This window comes from Gallus gallus, chromosome 1 (assembly GCF_016699485.2).
Source record: "Gallus gallus isolate bGalGal1 chromosome 1, bGalGal1.mat.broiler.GRCg7b, whole genome shotgun sequence".
Taxonomy (NCBI): Eukaryota; Metazoa; Chordata; class Aves; order Galliformes; family Phasianidae; genus Gallus; species Gallus gallus.
This window is the reverse complement of record NC_052532.1, coordinates 195,124,351-195,138,945: the sequence shown is the minus strand read 5'-3', so window position 1 is coordinate 195,138,945 and position 14,595 is coordinate 195,124,351. Positions and strand designations below refer to the sequence as shown.

The window sequence follows — 14,595 nt, the reverse complement described above, 5'->3', positions numbered from 1 at the left end:
CATGGTGTTGATGGCTGAGCTGTCACCCTTGGGACGCATCCAGCGTATGGTGACTGGTTTTCTAGTGGGACCACAGGGCTCAAAATGCCCCCAGCCAGGAAAAGGTGCACTGGTGGCTGTAGGATTGCGGCTCCCAGTCATGGGGACCAGCTGGAGCTGCAGCTTCCAGCCAACCCAGGTGGTGCAGGGGCAGCTCTGCCGTTTGCTGAGCTGGAGACCATCTCCATGCTCTTCTCCCCCATCATCGACATGGGGAACCTCACCCTTAGTGGGAGGCACCTCCATCACCAGCTCAGGTGGTGACATCCAAAGCAGCTTGAAGTGGGTCCTGTCCTACCTTTCTCAGCTCCATGGTCCTCCCAAAGGACACCAGCACCCCATACCACGGGGATAAGGAGGATGCAAGGCTTGAGAGGGCTTGAGAAGGCCTTCCTCCTGGCCCCAAGAACCCTAAAGTCCCCCCAGAACCGATAGTTTGGGATCCTACGGTTGTGCTGCCATGATTTCCCAGTTGGGTGACACAGAGGGGACTGAGGTTCGTGACAGCAAACCTACTCTGCTCCCCACGCTGCTGTGGGATGCACTGGGTGGGATTGGTCCCTGTGGGGTTGGGGTGCCAAAATTGGCACAGCCGGTCCCTTTGGTCGGTCCCCAAGTGCCCAAAGCCGTGTAGGGTCAGTGCCTCCGCCAGCATTCCATACCTTTGGCTGGGTTCATTGGGGGAACCCCCTGCTGGGATGAAATGGGTTGCAAAAGTCATTTTGGAGACGTGGGGGGAAAAAAAAAAGCAGATCATCTCTTGGTGCCCCAACACAATGCTTCCCCATAGGGCTACATGAAGCCGCTGAAACAACCCGAAAACTCACTGCTGTGCGACCCGTCCTTGGTGGATGAGATCTTCGACCAAATCCCCGAGCTGCTGGAGCACCACGAGCAGTTCCTGGAGCAGATCCACGACTGCGTGCAGAACTGGCACGAGAAGCAGAAAGTGGGCGACCTCCTGGTGCAGTCGGTAGGACCCGACCCGGTCCCCCATCTTGGGTTCATCCCTCTAAAGCCTCGCTTTATCGTGCTTGTTTTTTTTCGGACACGGCCCCCGAGCGGGGAGCAGGAAGCAGGGGGATGATGAAAGGATGGGCAAACCACGTCGGAGATGGAGAGAGACGATCTCCAGGCCCTCGGTCTGCTTAGCTTAACGGCGGGGTGGTGCGGCGGCCGGCTGGCTCTGCAGCTCGGCGTTTCTGCATCGGGAGCAGAAATGTCAGGGCTGAAAAAATCGAGGCGGGGAGCTGAGCCTGGGCAGATCCGGACGGACACCGTTTTAACCCTTGGGACAGCTTCTCCAAGCTCCAGCCGTGCCCCGACCCCGTGCTGATCCCGTTTTTCCTGTTGCATAGAATCATAGAGTCATAGAATGGTCTGGGTTGAAAAGGACCACAGTGCTCATCCAGTTCCAACCCCCTGCTATGTGCAGGGTCGCCAACCAGCAGCCCAGGCTGCCCAGAGCCACATCCAGCCTGGCCTCGAATGCCTGCAGGGATGGGGCATCCACAGCCTCCTTGGGCAACCTGTTCAGTGCCTCACCACCCTCTGGGTGAGAAACTTCCTCCTAAAATCTTCCTCCTATTTCCCCCAGTTCTCCAAGGACGTGTTGGTGAACATCTACTCTGCCTACATCGACAACTTCCTCAACGCCAAGGATGCCGTCAGGATCGCCAAGGAGGCACGGCCGGCGTTCATGAAGTTCCTGGAGGTGGGTCCTGGGTGCCACCGTGGGCCGGTCACCATCTTACTGGGAGCCACTGGTGGAGCAGAGGGGGTTAGTGGGAGTAAATTGGTTATTTACAGTGAAAGAGGGATTTTTCCATCTTTTTTTTATTGGGGAAAGCCTTATCTAAGGTCGTAGAATCACGGAGTCACAGAATGGCTTGGGTTGGAAGGGACCTCAAGGATCATGAAGCTCCAACCCCCCCACCACACACAGGGCCACCAACCTCCACATTTCAGACCAGCCCAGGCTGCCCAGGGCCCCATCCAACCTGGCCTTCAACGCCTCCACGGATGGACGGGGCATCCACAGCCTCTCTGGCAAACTGAACCAACATCACTCTGGATGTTGTCAAAAGGAGTCACCCGCACCTCAAAGCAGTGTCACTCCCTGTCCTGGGATGCTGTCATGGCATGTCCCCATTGTGTCTCACCTAATGGGCCCATCCTTGTCTCCCACTGATGTTCTGCAGCAAAGCATGCGAGAGAACAAGGAGAAGCAAGCTCTGTCTGACCTGATGATCAAACCTGTCCAGAGGATCCCGCGGTACGAGCTGCTGGTGAAGGTAGGAGGAGTGGCACTGAGATGAGGTCTGTGCCATCCTGGGAAGGAGTGACACCATGGTGTCCCCTTGGCAGGACCTGCTGAAGCACACACCCGAGGACCACCCCGACCACCCCTTCCTCATCGACGCCCAACGGAACATCAAGCAGGTGGCCGAGAGGATCAACAAGGGGATGAAGAGTGCTGAGGAGGTGGAGAGGAACGCCCGCATTGTGCAGGAGATCGAGTCCCACATTGAAGGGATGGAGGATGTATGGATGGGGGTCTTGGCATGGGGTCCCGGGTGGGGGTGGGTGACATGGACACTGGCTGCAGGGCGCAGGGACAAGAGGGGACATTCGGCCTGGCTGAACCACCCAAGGGAGCAGCAGCCATGTCAGAGCTGCACCCAGCACCAAACATATAGAGTGGGTCTTTCCTTTTGCCCCAAACTCAGCTATTTTGGGGGGTTGACCTATGTTGGGCCATTTGTTTCCTCGTTCAGGTCCTGCTTTCCTAATTCTTGCCTCCATGGGTTGCTGGGAGGTTTGGGAAGGGGACTGGGTGACAAGTCAGAGCTGGTGGGGTCCAGGGGTAGGAACAAAGCCACTCATGAGCCTCCTTGTCCCCACAGCTCCAGGCCCCACTCCGCAGGTTCCTTCGACAGGAGATGGTGGTGGAAGTGGTAAGAAATGGCCCTCTGTCCCTCTGTCCCTTGTCCCCATGGCGCGTTCGCTTTGGCAGCGTTGTGACACCGTGCACCAAGAGGGACAGTCGGTGGTTGGGATGGTGGGTCATGTCCAACAGGGACCACAGATGGATAGATAGATGGATGGACGGATGGATGGACGGATGGATGGGACTGATGGATGGATAGATGGATGGATGGATGGATGGATGGACGGATGGACAGATGGATGGATGATGGATGGACAGAAATATGGATGGATGAATGATGGATGGATGGATAATGGATGACAGATGATGGATATGTGCATGGATAAATGTATGGAGGTGTTCATGGGTAGAAGCATGAACGGATGGATGATGGATGATGTGATTGGATGCATGCATGGACGGAAGCATGCTTGGATGGATGAACACATACATGAATGGACAAATGTGTAGGATGGAGGAATGAATGGATAATGAGTGATTAATTATGGGCATATGCATGGATGTATGCACAGAGGTACGCACGGATAGAAGCATGAGTGGGTGGATGGATGGGTGGATGGGTGGGTGGTTGGATGGATGGATGGATGGATGGATGGATGGATGGATGGATGGATGGATGGATGGATGAGGACAGTATAAAATTCCCTAAGTGCACAAGGAAAGATGAGACAGGGAGAGCCTGCAGTAGCCCAGGGTCAGGGATGGACAGAGAGGCTGAAGATGGGGACTACAGAGGTCCTGGCATTCCTGTGGGCTCCCCCAAGGACCACTGTGGGGGTGGCACATGGAGAAGCTGAGGTAGGGTTGGGTGCATTCTCACTCCCTGTGTCTCCTGCATCTCTGCAGAAGGCGGTGGGTGGGAAGAAGGACCGTTCTCTCTTCCTCTTCACGGACCTGCTGGTGTGCACCACGCTGAAGCGCAAGTCGGGCTCCCTTCGGCGCAGCTCCATGAGCCTGTGAGTGCCACCAGGAGTGGAGGACAGCCAGCTCCCTTTCCCGTTGCATCTCTCTGGGGTTACCCCACCTCCTTGGGGCATCCCTATGGGCTGGGATGGTTTTAGGGAGGAGGTGTGGCTCAACCAACCCCTTGTCCTGCAGGTACACGGCAGCCAGCGTGATCGACACGGCCAGCAAGTACAAGCTGCTCTGGAAGCTGCCACTGGAGGACGTGGACATCATCAAAGGTCTGTCACTTCCTGATGCCAATTCCATGTCCTGAAACCCATCAGTCAACCCCTAGCCACCAGTGATGGGCTCAAAGCATCTCATTGCTGGAGCTGACACCGCCCTGGCTAAAAGCGTTAGGAGAGAAGGCTCCCCTGGGCAGCTCTGGAGAGGAAGGGGTTAATGTCACACGCATGTCCCCATGCAGGTGCCTCACAAGCCACCAACCGTGAGAGCATCCAGAAGAGCATCTGCCGTTTGGATGAAGATCTCAGCACGCTGGGCCAAGTCAGCAAGCTGTCAGAGACCCTCAGCTTCCCCCACCAGGTATGGGGACGGTGGTCCCCTGTGGGTGACCTCCACCATGAGACCAGCTGGGATGTCCTCACTGAGACACAGAGCCTGTGGGAGGGTTGGTGGTCCTCAAAGGACCCGGACGCCACCAGCCCTGAAGCCACAGGAGGGTTGGGACAGCCTCCAAAGGATGTAACGTGGGATGGACATGGGGCTTGAGGTGTCCCCCGTGGACCCTGACGCTGTCACCCTCCCCAGAGCCTGGATGATGTGATCAAGGACCTGACGGCCGCCATCCACCGGGAGCTGGCAGAGAAGCAGTCCCTGTCCTTCAGCATGGCCTTCCCCCCCAACAAAGTGGAGCTCAGTGCCGCCAAGGCTGACGGCACCGAGTCCTTCATCTTCGAGTTCCCCAACCCCGACGCACGGCTTGGCTTCGAGCAAGCCCTGGAGGATGCCAAGAAGAAGCTGGGTAATGCCGGGAGATAGGGTGGGAGACAGAGGTGGGCTCGGCGTCACACACCCCATATTGCCCAAACTGCCTCCTTTTCGCCCCAGTTTTCAGCTCTTCTCTTATTTCCCCAGCTTCCAGCAAAAACTGCCTGGACCCCGAATTCCTCAAAGCCATCCCCATCATGAAGACACGGAGCGGGATGCAGGTGGGTCCATCTGCTGCTCCCACGTTCTCGGGAGGGTGCGTTTGGGTATTCCTGTCCACCAGCGGGATGCCACCGTGCCGGCACCTTCCCAAGTGACCTCTCCTTGTTTTTTGCCCCTTTCCAGTTTTCTTGTGCTTCTCCCAGCCACAGCAGCCCAGAGAACGCCCACGAGGTGTGGGTGTGCAACAGCGACGGCTACGTGGGGCAGGTCTGCCTGCTCAGCATCCGCAAGGAGCCCATCGTCGAGGCGTGCATCGCCGTCTGCTCAGCCAGGATCCTCTGCATCGCCTCCGTGCCCGGCCTCAAGCGACCCTACAGGTAAGGAGACCCTCACCCCATGGACGGTGCCAGCATCGCTGCGTCGCGGTGCTGGAGCTGTGGCCGTCCCCATGGCAGGGAGCGCATGGAGCCGATGGTCAGCCCGTCCTCAGAGCCGGCGCCGACGCAATCAGAGGATTCGGGGCCACAGCAGTGCCTGCACATCTCCATCTCGGGCTCATCACTGGAGCTCTCTGAGCCTGTCGACAGTGCACACCGGGAGCTGGTGCCCTTTGACAGCGATGACACAGATGATGAGTCCTCGCCCAGCCCCTCGGGCACGCTGCAGAGCCAGGCCAGCCACTCCACCATCTCCTCCAGCTTCGGCAGTGAGTCATCCCCATGGGGGGAAAAGTCAATTCTTTGTCCCAAATCCGCGGGCAGCTGCATCATCCGTGTGGTTGTTCCCCACTCTGCTTTGGATTCATTGGAAATTGATAGGATAGGAGCTTCCATTTGTCTTTTAAGTTGAAGAAACATGGGGAAAAGACACAGGGAGATCCTAATTTGGATCTTGTGATGATAGGATTGGGGTGGAAGCTTGTCTTCTGTTGTAGAACCATAGAATAGGATTGGGGTGGAAGCCTGTCTTCTATTGTAGAACCATAGAATAGGATTGGGGTAGGAAGCTTGTCTTCTGTTGTAGAACCACACAATCATAGAATGGCTTGAGTTGGAAGGGATTGCAAAGATCTACTTCCAGTCCCCATGCCACTAAATCAGGCACCAGCTCAGGTTGCCCAAGGCCCCATCCTAGCTGGCCTTCAACACCTCCAGGGATGGTGCAGAAGTGTGCGAGGTCTGCGTTGGATGAAGGTTGTCACTGCAAATCCCATTTGTCTTCTAAGCTGAGGAAACCCTGGGTAAAGAGATGGGGGCAGGGTCCGAGTTCAGACTCCATGATGCTGGGGTTGTGGTGGCAAGTTGTTCCCCATGTGGGGTAAATTCTGGCATGTTTTGGGGTCGGCATCCATCCATCCTCCCTGGGTACCACGAGGGCTTTGTACAGAATCCCGTGCTCTCATCCCCATCACTTGGACAGGCAGTCTTTTCCAACCTGAGCAATTCTGTGATTCTCTGATCTACCACTCGAACAGGTTGCTCAGGGCCTGCTCCAGCCTGACCTTGAATGCCTCCCAGGATGGAGACATCATGGAGTTCGAGAAACGTTTAGATGTTGTCCTGAGGGACATGGTTTAGTGGGGAGATATTGGTGGTAGGTGGACGGTTGGACTGGAAGTGTGACAGTGATGGGATTAGAGGGAATGGCTTCAAACTGCACCAGGGAAGGTTCAGGCTGGACGTTAGGAAATGCTACTTCTCTGAAAGGGTGGTCAGGCACTGGAATGGGCTGCCCAGAGGGGTGGTGGAGTCACCAACCCTGGAGGTGTTCAAGGAACGTTTGGACGTTGTGTCGAGGGACGTGGTTTAATGAGGGCCATTGGTGAAGGGTGAATGGTTGGACTGGGTGATCCTGTGGGTCTTTTCCAACCTTGCTGATTCTATGATTCTATCATTCTACGATTCTAAGTCCAGGATGGATGGATGCTCTCGGAGGCCTTTTCCAATCATGGTGACTCCATGATTCTGTGATCATGGCGAGGTTGGGTTGACAGTTGGACTGGATGATCTCAGAGCTCTTCTCCAACCTCAGTGATTCTATCTATCTACGACCCATCCCCTCCTCGCTCTCCCCTCCAGACGAGGAAATCCCAAGCTGCAAAGAGGCGGCGGCAGAGACGACGAGCTCAGAGGAGGAGCAGGAGCCCGGCTTCCTTCCCTTGGCCACCGCCTTCGGTCAGAGCCGGCGTGGTGAGAGCCCAACGGATGGACGAGCCCTACGGCGCTCCAGCCGCGGCTCCTTCACCCGCGGCAGCCTCGAGGACCTGCTGAGCCTTGACCCCGAAGCCTACCAGAGCTCCATGTGGCTGGGCACCGAGGACGGCTGGTGAGTCCCCGACACGTGAGGACCCACGTGGACACAGCTCAGCCCTACGTGAGCCTCAACCCTGTGTTTTCTCCCTCTCCCACCTCTGCAGCATCCACGTCTACCAGTCATCGGATAACATCCGCAACAGGAAGAACAGCATGAAGATGCAGCACGCTGCTTCCGTCATGTGTATCTTGTAAGGGGGCTTTGGGTTTGTCTGTTGTTTTCCTTATGGGGTGGTTTCAGGCTGCCCAGCAGTGCTTCTCACAGCTTTTTTCCCCCTGCAGGTACCTCGATAACCAAGTGTTTGTGTCGTTGGCCAATGGAGAGCTCATCGTGTACCAGCGGGAGCCAGGTGAGGCTGCTGGATGGACCCCAAAGCAGTGATGGTTTGGTCTCCAAGGGAGGGGTGCTTTGGGTGCCAGCACCCACGGGGAGGGCAGCAGACTGGGGAGGGCCATCCTTGAGGGATGTTGAACGAGCAGCCCCATATACAGAGCATGGTGGTCTCTGCTTACCAGTGTCCCAAAGGATATCAGCTCATGTCACCGCTGCCAGTGTCCCCAAGCTTACAACCCCTACAGAGGGAGATTCATCAGCATCTGAATAATGATGTTTCTAGCCACCTCCTTTCCCCCACATGGAGGTTTTGCTGCTGTAGTGACCCCTCCATCTCCACATCATCCTTATGGGTCCCTTCTGGGACCCCTACAAATCCAAGACCCTATCCCTGGGCTCTCTGAGCAGGGAGAGCCATCCTTCAGAGATGCTGTATGGGCAACCTCAAATTTGGAGCATGTGGTCCCTGCTCCCAAAGGACATCAACTCAGGACCCCATGCTCGCCCCACCTGCAGCCCACTCTAGTGAACCTGCTTTAGCGGGGGGGTTGGACTTGATGATCCCTTCCAACCCCTATGATTCTGTGATGTCCCCAAGCTTGTGTCCCCTGCAAAGGACGGGTGACAAGATGAGGGGAAATGGCCTCAAGTTGCGCCAGGGTAAGTTCAGGTTGGATATCAGGAGAACTTCTTTACAGAAGGGGTTGTTAAGCACTGGAATGGGCTGCCCAGGGAGGTGGTTGGGTCAGCATCCCTGGATGTGTTTAACAACCCTTTGGATGTGGTGCTCAGGGACACGGTTTAGCAGATGGCTGTTTGAGTTAGGGTGGGATGGTCGGGTTGCTGTTGGACGTGATGATCTTAGAGGTCATTTCCAACCTGAGCACCTCTGTGATTCTATGAAGGAGGATCCATCAGCATCTGGATATAACATTTCCAGCAACCTCTTCCCCCCAAACCAGCTCAAGCTGGGGGGTTCTGCTGCAGCCACAACCCCCGTATCTCCCCCTGTCCTTACAGGTCGCTTCTGGGACCCCCAGAACTCCAAATCCCTCTCCCTGGGCTCCCCGGGCAGCCCCATCACGAAGATGGTGGCGGTGGCGGGGAAGCTGTGGTGCGGCTGCCAGAACCGGGTCATCGTCCTCAACACGGCCACGCTGGAGCAAGAGGTACACGGCCGGCGTGCGATGCCGCAGGGTGGGGACCACGGGGGCGGCCCACGGTGGCCCTGGGTGACGCCGGCGTGGCTCTGTCCCCGCAGCACACGCTCCAGGTGGGGCAGGACAGCGGGCGCAGCGTGAGCTGCATGGTGAGCGCGGCGCCCGGCGTCTGGCTGTCGCTGCAGGGCAGTGCCCTGGTGCGCCTCTACCACCCCACCAGCTACGAGCAGCTGGCCGAGGCCGACATCACCCCCCCGGTGCACAAGATGCTCGCTGGTAAGCACGCCTGAGCCCCGTTTCCTGCTGGTTTCCCATTCCCCGTTCCATACGCGTCGCTTTCCGTTATCACCCTCTTTGCTCCGGAGCCTTCGAGCATCCGGCATTGCAAATTGCCTCTGTACCATCCACGTCCCAGCCAGCTGCAGGGAATGAGGTCCCCCTGCACACCTCTGCGTTCCGCAGGCCCTGTGCAGAAAGGAGAGAGGGGCTGCAAAACCCCGTGCACAAATCGGGACGCAGCTGCAAATTCCTATGGAGAAATAAGGAGGCGTGCAAAATGCCCCAGCGAATTAGAAGAGCGGGCTGCAAAACCCCATGCAGGAATAGGGCAAGCCATCAGTGGCTTCAATATCCCGTTCCAAAGTGAGGCAGTGACTGCAAAATCCCATGGAGAATTAGGAAAGCCCCGTGCAGAAATAGGGTAACTCTTGGGAAGGTGCAGAGATCCATGCAGAAATCACCACGCACCCCAACCAGGACTTGGATCCAGAACCCCATACATCAGTCAGGGGATGGGTGCAAAATCCCATGCAGAAATGAGGACAATCCCATGCAGAAATCGGGACTCGGATGCAAAATCCCATACAGAAGTGGCACCGCAGATGCAAAGAGCCCATGCAGGAAGAGGGAGATCCCTTGGTGGATTCAATGTCACATGCAGCGATCAGGACCCAGCTGCAGGAATGTGGATGCAGGTGCAAAATCCCATGCACAGATGATTCAGGGTGCAGATGGAGAATCCCATGCAGCTATCAGGACCTGGGTACGGAACCCCACACAGCAAACAGGACCTGGGCCCAACACCACACACCCCAACCAGGACCTGAGTACAGAACTCCATACAACAGCCAGGACCCGGGTACAGAACCACATACAGCAGTCAGGATCCGGGTCCAGAACCCCACACCCCAACCAGGAGCTGGGTCGAGAACCTCATAGAGCAGCCAGGACCCCAATCCAGAACCCCACACCACAACCAGGACCCGGGTCCAGAACCCCAAACATCAGTCAGGACCTGGGTACAGGACCAGATATAGCAGTCAGGACCCAGACCCCACACTCCACAGCCCAACCAGTCCCCGGCTCCAACACCCCAACCAGGACCTGGGTCCAGAACCCCACACAGCAGTCAGGACCTGGATCCAGAACCCACACCCCAACCAAGCCTGAGTACAGAACTCCATACAGCAGCCAGGACCCAGATGCAGAACCCCACACTGCAAACAGGACCTGGGTCCAGAACCCCATACATCAGTCAAGACCCGGGTCCAGAACCCCACAGCCCAATCAGGAGCCTGGTCCAACACTCCAACCTGGACCCAGATCCAGAACCCCATATAGCAGTCAGGACCAGGATCCAGAACCCCACACCTCAACCAGAACCTGGGTCCAACACTCCACCCCCCAACCAGGACCCCACACCCCAACCAGGAGCCAGATCCAGAACCCTATACAGCAGTCAGGACCTGGGTCCAGAACCCCACACCCCAACCAGGACCTGGATCCAGAACCCCATACATCAGTCAGGACCTGGGTACAGAACCCCATATAGCAATCAGGACCCGGATCCAGAACCCCACACTCCAACCAGTCCCTGGCTCCAACACTCCAACCAGGAGCCGGGTCCAGAACCCCATACAGCAGTCAATACGCTGATCCAGAACCCCACACCCCAACCAGGACCTGGGTCCAACACCCCACACCCCAACCAGGAGCCGGGTGCAGAACCCCATACAGCAGTCAGGACTGGGATGCAGAACCCTACACCCCAACCAGGACTTGGATCCAGAACCCCATACAGCAGGCAGGACCTGGGTCCAGAACCCCCCATCCCAACCAGTACCTGGGTCCAGAACCCCACACCCCAACCAGGAGCTGGGTCCAACACCCCAACCAGGACCCGGATGCAGAACCCCATACAGCAGTCCAGACCCGGGTCCAGAATCCCCCATCCCAACCAGTACCTGGGTCCAGAACCCCACACCCCAACCAGGACCCGGGTCCAGATCCCCATATAGCAGTCAGGACCCAGATGCGTAACCCCACACCCCAATCAGGACCTGGGTCCAGAACCCCTTATAGCAGTCAGGACCTGGGTCCAGAACCCCACACACCCCAACCAGGACCCGTTTCCCCCCCCACCCCCATCTCCCTCCCAGGTTCGGACGCCATCATCCGGCAGCACAAAGCTGCGTGTCTGCGGATCACGGCTCTTTTAGCCTGCCAGGACCTGCTTTGGGTCGGTACCAGCGCCGGCGTCGTGCTCAGCCTGGCCATGCCTGGGAAACGCGGTTCGGAACCGCCTCCTCCGCCCCTCGGATTACCGCAGGGTCACACCGGGCACGTCCGGTTCCTCACCGCTATGGAAGTGCCCGAAGGATGCGAGCTGCGGGCGGGGGGTGCGTGAGGGGATGGGGGGGGGATAAAGGGTGGGGGGGGGGGGGGGGGTTTGGGTATAGGGGGGCTTTGGGGATGGGGGTGTGGATATAGGGAGGCTTTTGGGGATGGGGGTTTGAGGGGGTTTGGGGTTTGGGTATAGGGGGGCTTTGGGGATGGGGGTGTGGATATAAGGGGGCTTTTGGGGATGGGGGTTTGAGGGGGTTTGGGGTTTGGGTATAGGGGGGCTTTGGGGATGGGGCTTTGGGGTTTGGGTATAGGCAGGCTTTGGGGATGGGGGTTTGGGGGGGTTTGGGGTTTGGGTATAGGGGGGGCTTTGGGGATGGAGGATGGAGGGGTGGGTTTAGGGATGGGGGATTGGGGGTTTTGGGGGGGATTTGGGGTGTGGATATAGAGGGGCTTTGGGGGATGGGGGTTTGGGGGGGGGTTGGGTATAGGGGGGCTTTGGGGGATGGGGGTTTGGGGGGGGTTTGGGTATAGGGGGGCTTTGGGGATGGGGCTTTGAGGGGGTTTGGATATAGGGAGGCTTTTGGGGATGGGGGTTTGAGGGGGTTTGGGGTTTGGATATAGGGAGGCTTTTGGGGATGGGGGTTTGAGGGGGTTTGGGGTTTGGGTATAGGGAGGCTTTGAGGATGGGGGATGGAGGGGTGGGTTTAGGGATGGGGGATGTGGGGTTTTAGGAGGGTTGGGGTTTGGATATAGGGGGGCTTGGGGGGATGGGGGTTTGGGGGGGTTTGGGTATAGGGGGGCTTTGGGGATGGGGGTTTGGGGTTTTTGGGGGGATTTGGGGTTTTTAGGGGGGATTGGGGTTTGGGGTTTGGGTATAGGGGGGCTTTGGGGATGAGGGTTTGGTGGGGGTTGGGGTTTGGGTATAGGGGGGCTTTTGGGGATGAGGGTTCGAGGGGGTTTGGGGTTTGGGTATAGGGGGGCGTTGCGGATGGGGGTTTGAGGGATGGGGGATGGAGGGGTGGGGTTGGGGGATGGGGGGTTTGGGGTTTGGGGGGGATTTGGGGTTTTTAGGGGGGATTGGGGTTTGGGGTTTGGGTATAGGGGGGATTTTGGGGATGGGGGTTTGGGGGAGATTGGGGTTGGGGGTTTGGGTATAGGGGGACTTTGAGGATGGGGGATGGAGGAGTGGGTTTAGGGATGGGGGATTTGGGGTTTTGGGGGAGTTGGGTTGTGGATATAGGGGGGCGTTGGGGGATGGGGGTTTGGGGGAGTTTGGGTATAGGGGGGCTTTGGGGGATGGGGCTTTGGGGTTTGGGTATAGGCGGGCTTTGGGGATGGGGGTTTTGGGGGGGATTTGGGGTGTGGATATAGGGGAGCTTTGGGGGATGGGGGTTTGGGGGGGGTTGGGTATAGGGGGGCTTTGGGGGACGGGGGTTTGGGGGGGGTTTGGGTATAGGGGGGCTTTGGGGATGGGGCTTTGAGGGGGTTTGGATATAGGGAGGCTTTTGGGGATGGGGGTTTGAGGGGGTTTGGGGTTTGGGGTTTGGGTATAGGGAGGCTTTGAGGATGGGGGATGGAGGGGTGGGTTTAGGGATGGGGGATTTGGGGTTTTAGGAGGGTTGGGGTTTGGATATAGGGGGGCTTTGGGGGATGGGGGTTTGGGGGATGGGGGATGGAGAGGTGGGGTTGTGGATGGGGGATTTGGGGTTTTGAGGGTTTAGGGTTTGGATATAGGGGGCTTTGGGGGATGGGGGCTTTGGAGTTTAGGGTTTGGATAAGGGGGGCTTTTGGGGATGGGGGTTTGGGGGATGGGGGATTGGAGTTTGGGTTTGGGGGGTGGAGGGTTTGGGGTATTGGGGGAGATTGGGGTTTCGTGTTTGTATTTAGGGGGGCTTTTGGGAGATGAGGGGTTTTGGGGGCGGTTTGCGGGATGGGGGGGTTGGGATTTGGGGTTTGGATATGAGGGGGCTTTGGGGAATGGGGGAAGTTTGGGGTTTGGGGTTGGGTCTGAGGGATGGGACTTTGGATGGAGGGTTTGGGGGTGTTTTGGGGACAGAGGGGTGGGGATGGGGGAGTTTAGGGGATGGAGGTTTGGGATTTTGGGGGGGATTTGGGGTTTGGGCTTTGGATATGGGGGCTTTGGGGTATGGGGGGTTTGGGGTTTGGGACTGGGAAGGAGGGGTTGAGGTGGGTAATGCGGGGTAGGGTTTGGGGATGGGGGATTTGGGGTGGTTTGGAACCCATTGACACGGGGGGACATTGATGTAGGATGGGAGGGGCCCGGGGGAGGAGGAAGGGTTTGGGGTGGGAGGTGTTAATTGGAGGGGGGAGGGGCTAATTGGGATGGGAGGCAGTAATTAAGGGAGGGGGGAGAGGCTGGAGGTTGGGATGGGCCCATAGGGGTGGGCGGGGCTAAAGGCGGAAGTGGGAGGGGCTGACGGCGGAAGTGAGAGGGGCGAGCCACGGGTCTCGATTGGGTTAAGCAAAATGTGGGCGGGGCTTATGGGTGGGAGGAGCTATATGCGAGGTGGGCGGGGCTACCTGTGGGGTGGGCGGGGCTAACCGCGGGAGTGGGAGGGGCTGCGCGTGGGCCAACCAATGGGTGGGCGGGGCTAACTGGTGGGCGGGGCTAACCTCTTGGGTGAGTAACGAGTGGGCGTGGCTAAATATTGGGTGGGCGGGGCTAAGCGCTGAGATGTGTAGGGTAACCCGGAAGAGGGCGGGGCTAACCGAGCGGTGGGAGGGGCTAATTATGGTGTGGGCGGGGCTAACTGCTGGGACGGGTGGTGTTACCAGGAAGAGGGCGGGGCTGGTGGGGTGGGCGGGGCTAAGAGTGGGGTGGGCGGGGATATCTGCTGCGATGGGTGGGGTATCCCGGAAGGGGGCGTGGCTAACGGGGTGGGCGGGGCTTTATCACTGAAGGGTGGGTAACAAGGGAGTGGGCGGGGCTAAGAGAGGTGGGCGTGGCTAACTGCTGGTGTGGGGGTAATCAGGAAGGGGGTGTGGCTAACGGGGTGGGTGGGGCTAAACCGCGGTCCACGCGCGTGATTGGTGGGCGGGGCTAAACCGGATGGGAGGGGCTGGGGCGGAAGTGGGCGTGGTTACGCTTGCTGGGGG

The 14,595-nt window shown here is 58.2% G+C and overlaps 1 protein-coding gene across 1 annotated transcript in view; it reads left to right on the top strand.

Moving 5' to 3' along the window:
* The window catches only part of ARHGEF17 (Rho guanine nucleotide exchange factor 17), a 39,022-nt gene that overhangs the window by 23,666 nt on the left and 761 nt on the right, over positions 1–14,595 (top strand). Inside the window, exons 3-20 of the mRNA XM_025146947.3 lie at positions 830–1,012; positions 1,637–1,753; positions 2,241–2,333; positions 2,407–2,583; positions 2,946–2,996; positions 3,836–3,945; positions 4,088–4,173; positions 4,362–4,480; positions 4,706–4,919; positions 5,033–5,106; positions 5,231–5,424; positions 5,503–5,753; positions 7,126–7,372; positions 7,464–7,550; positions 7,642–7,709; positions 8,714–8,862; positions 8,955–9,129; positions 11,292–11,531. Coding sequence (XP_025002715.2) covers positions 830–1,012; positions 1,637–1,753; positions 2,241–2,333; positions 2,407–2,583; positions 2,946–2,996; positions 3,836–3,945; positions 4,088–4,173; positions 4,362–4,480; positions 4,706–4,919; positions 5,033–5,106; positions 5,231–5,424; positions 5,503–5,753; positions 7,126–7,372; positions 7,464–7,550; positions 7,642–7,709; positions 8,714–8,862; positions 8,955–9,129; positions 11,292–11,531 — 2,635 coding nt within the window. The remainder of the gene's footprint in view (positions 1–829; positions 1,013–1,636; positions 1,754–2,240; positions 2,334–2,406; positions 2,584–2,945; positions 2,997–3,835; positions 3,946–4,087; positions 4,174–4,361; positions 4,481–4,705; positions 4,920–5,032; positions 5,107–5,230; positions 5,425–5,502; positions 5,754–7,125; positions 7,373–7,463; positions 7,551–7,641; positions 7,710–8,713; positions 8,863–8,954; positions 9,130–11,291; positions 11,532–14,595) is intronic.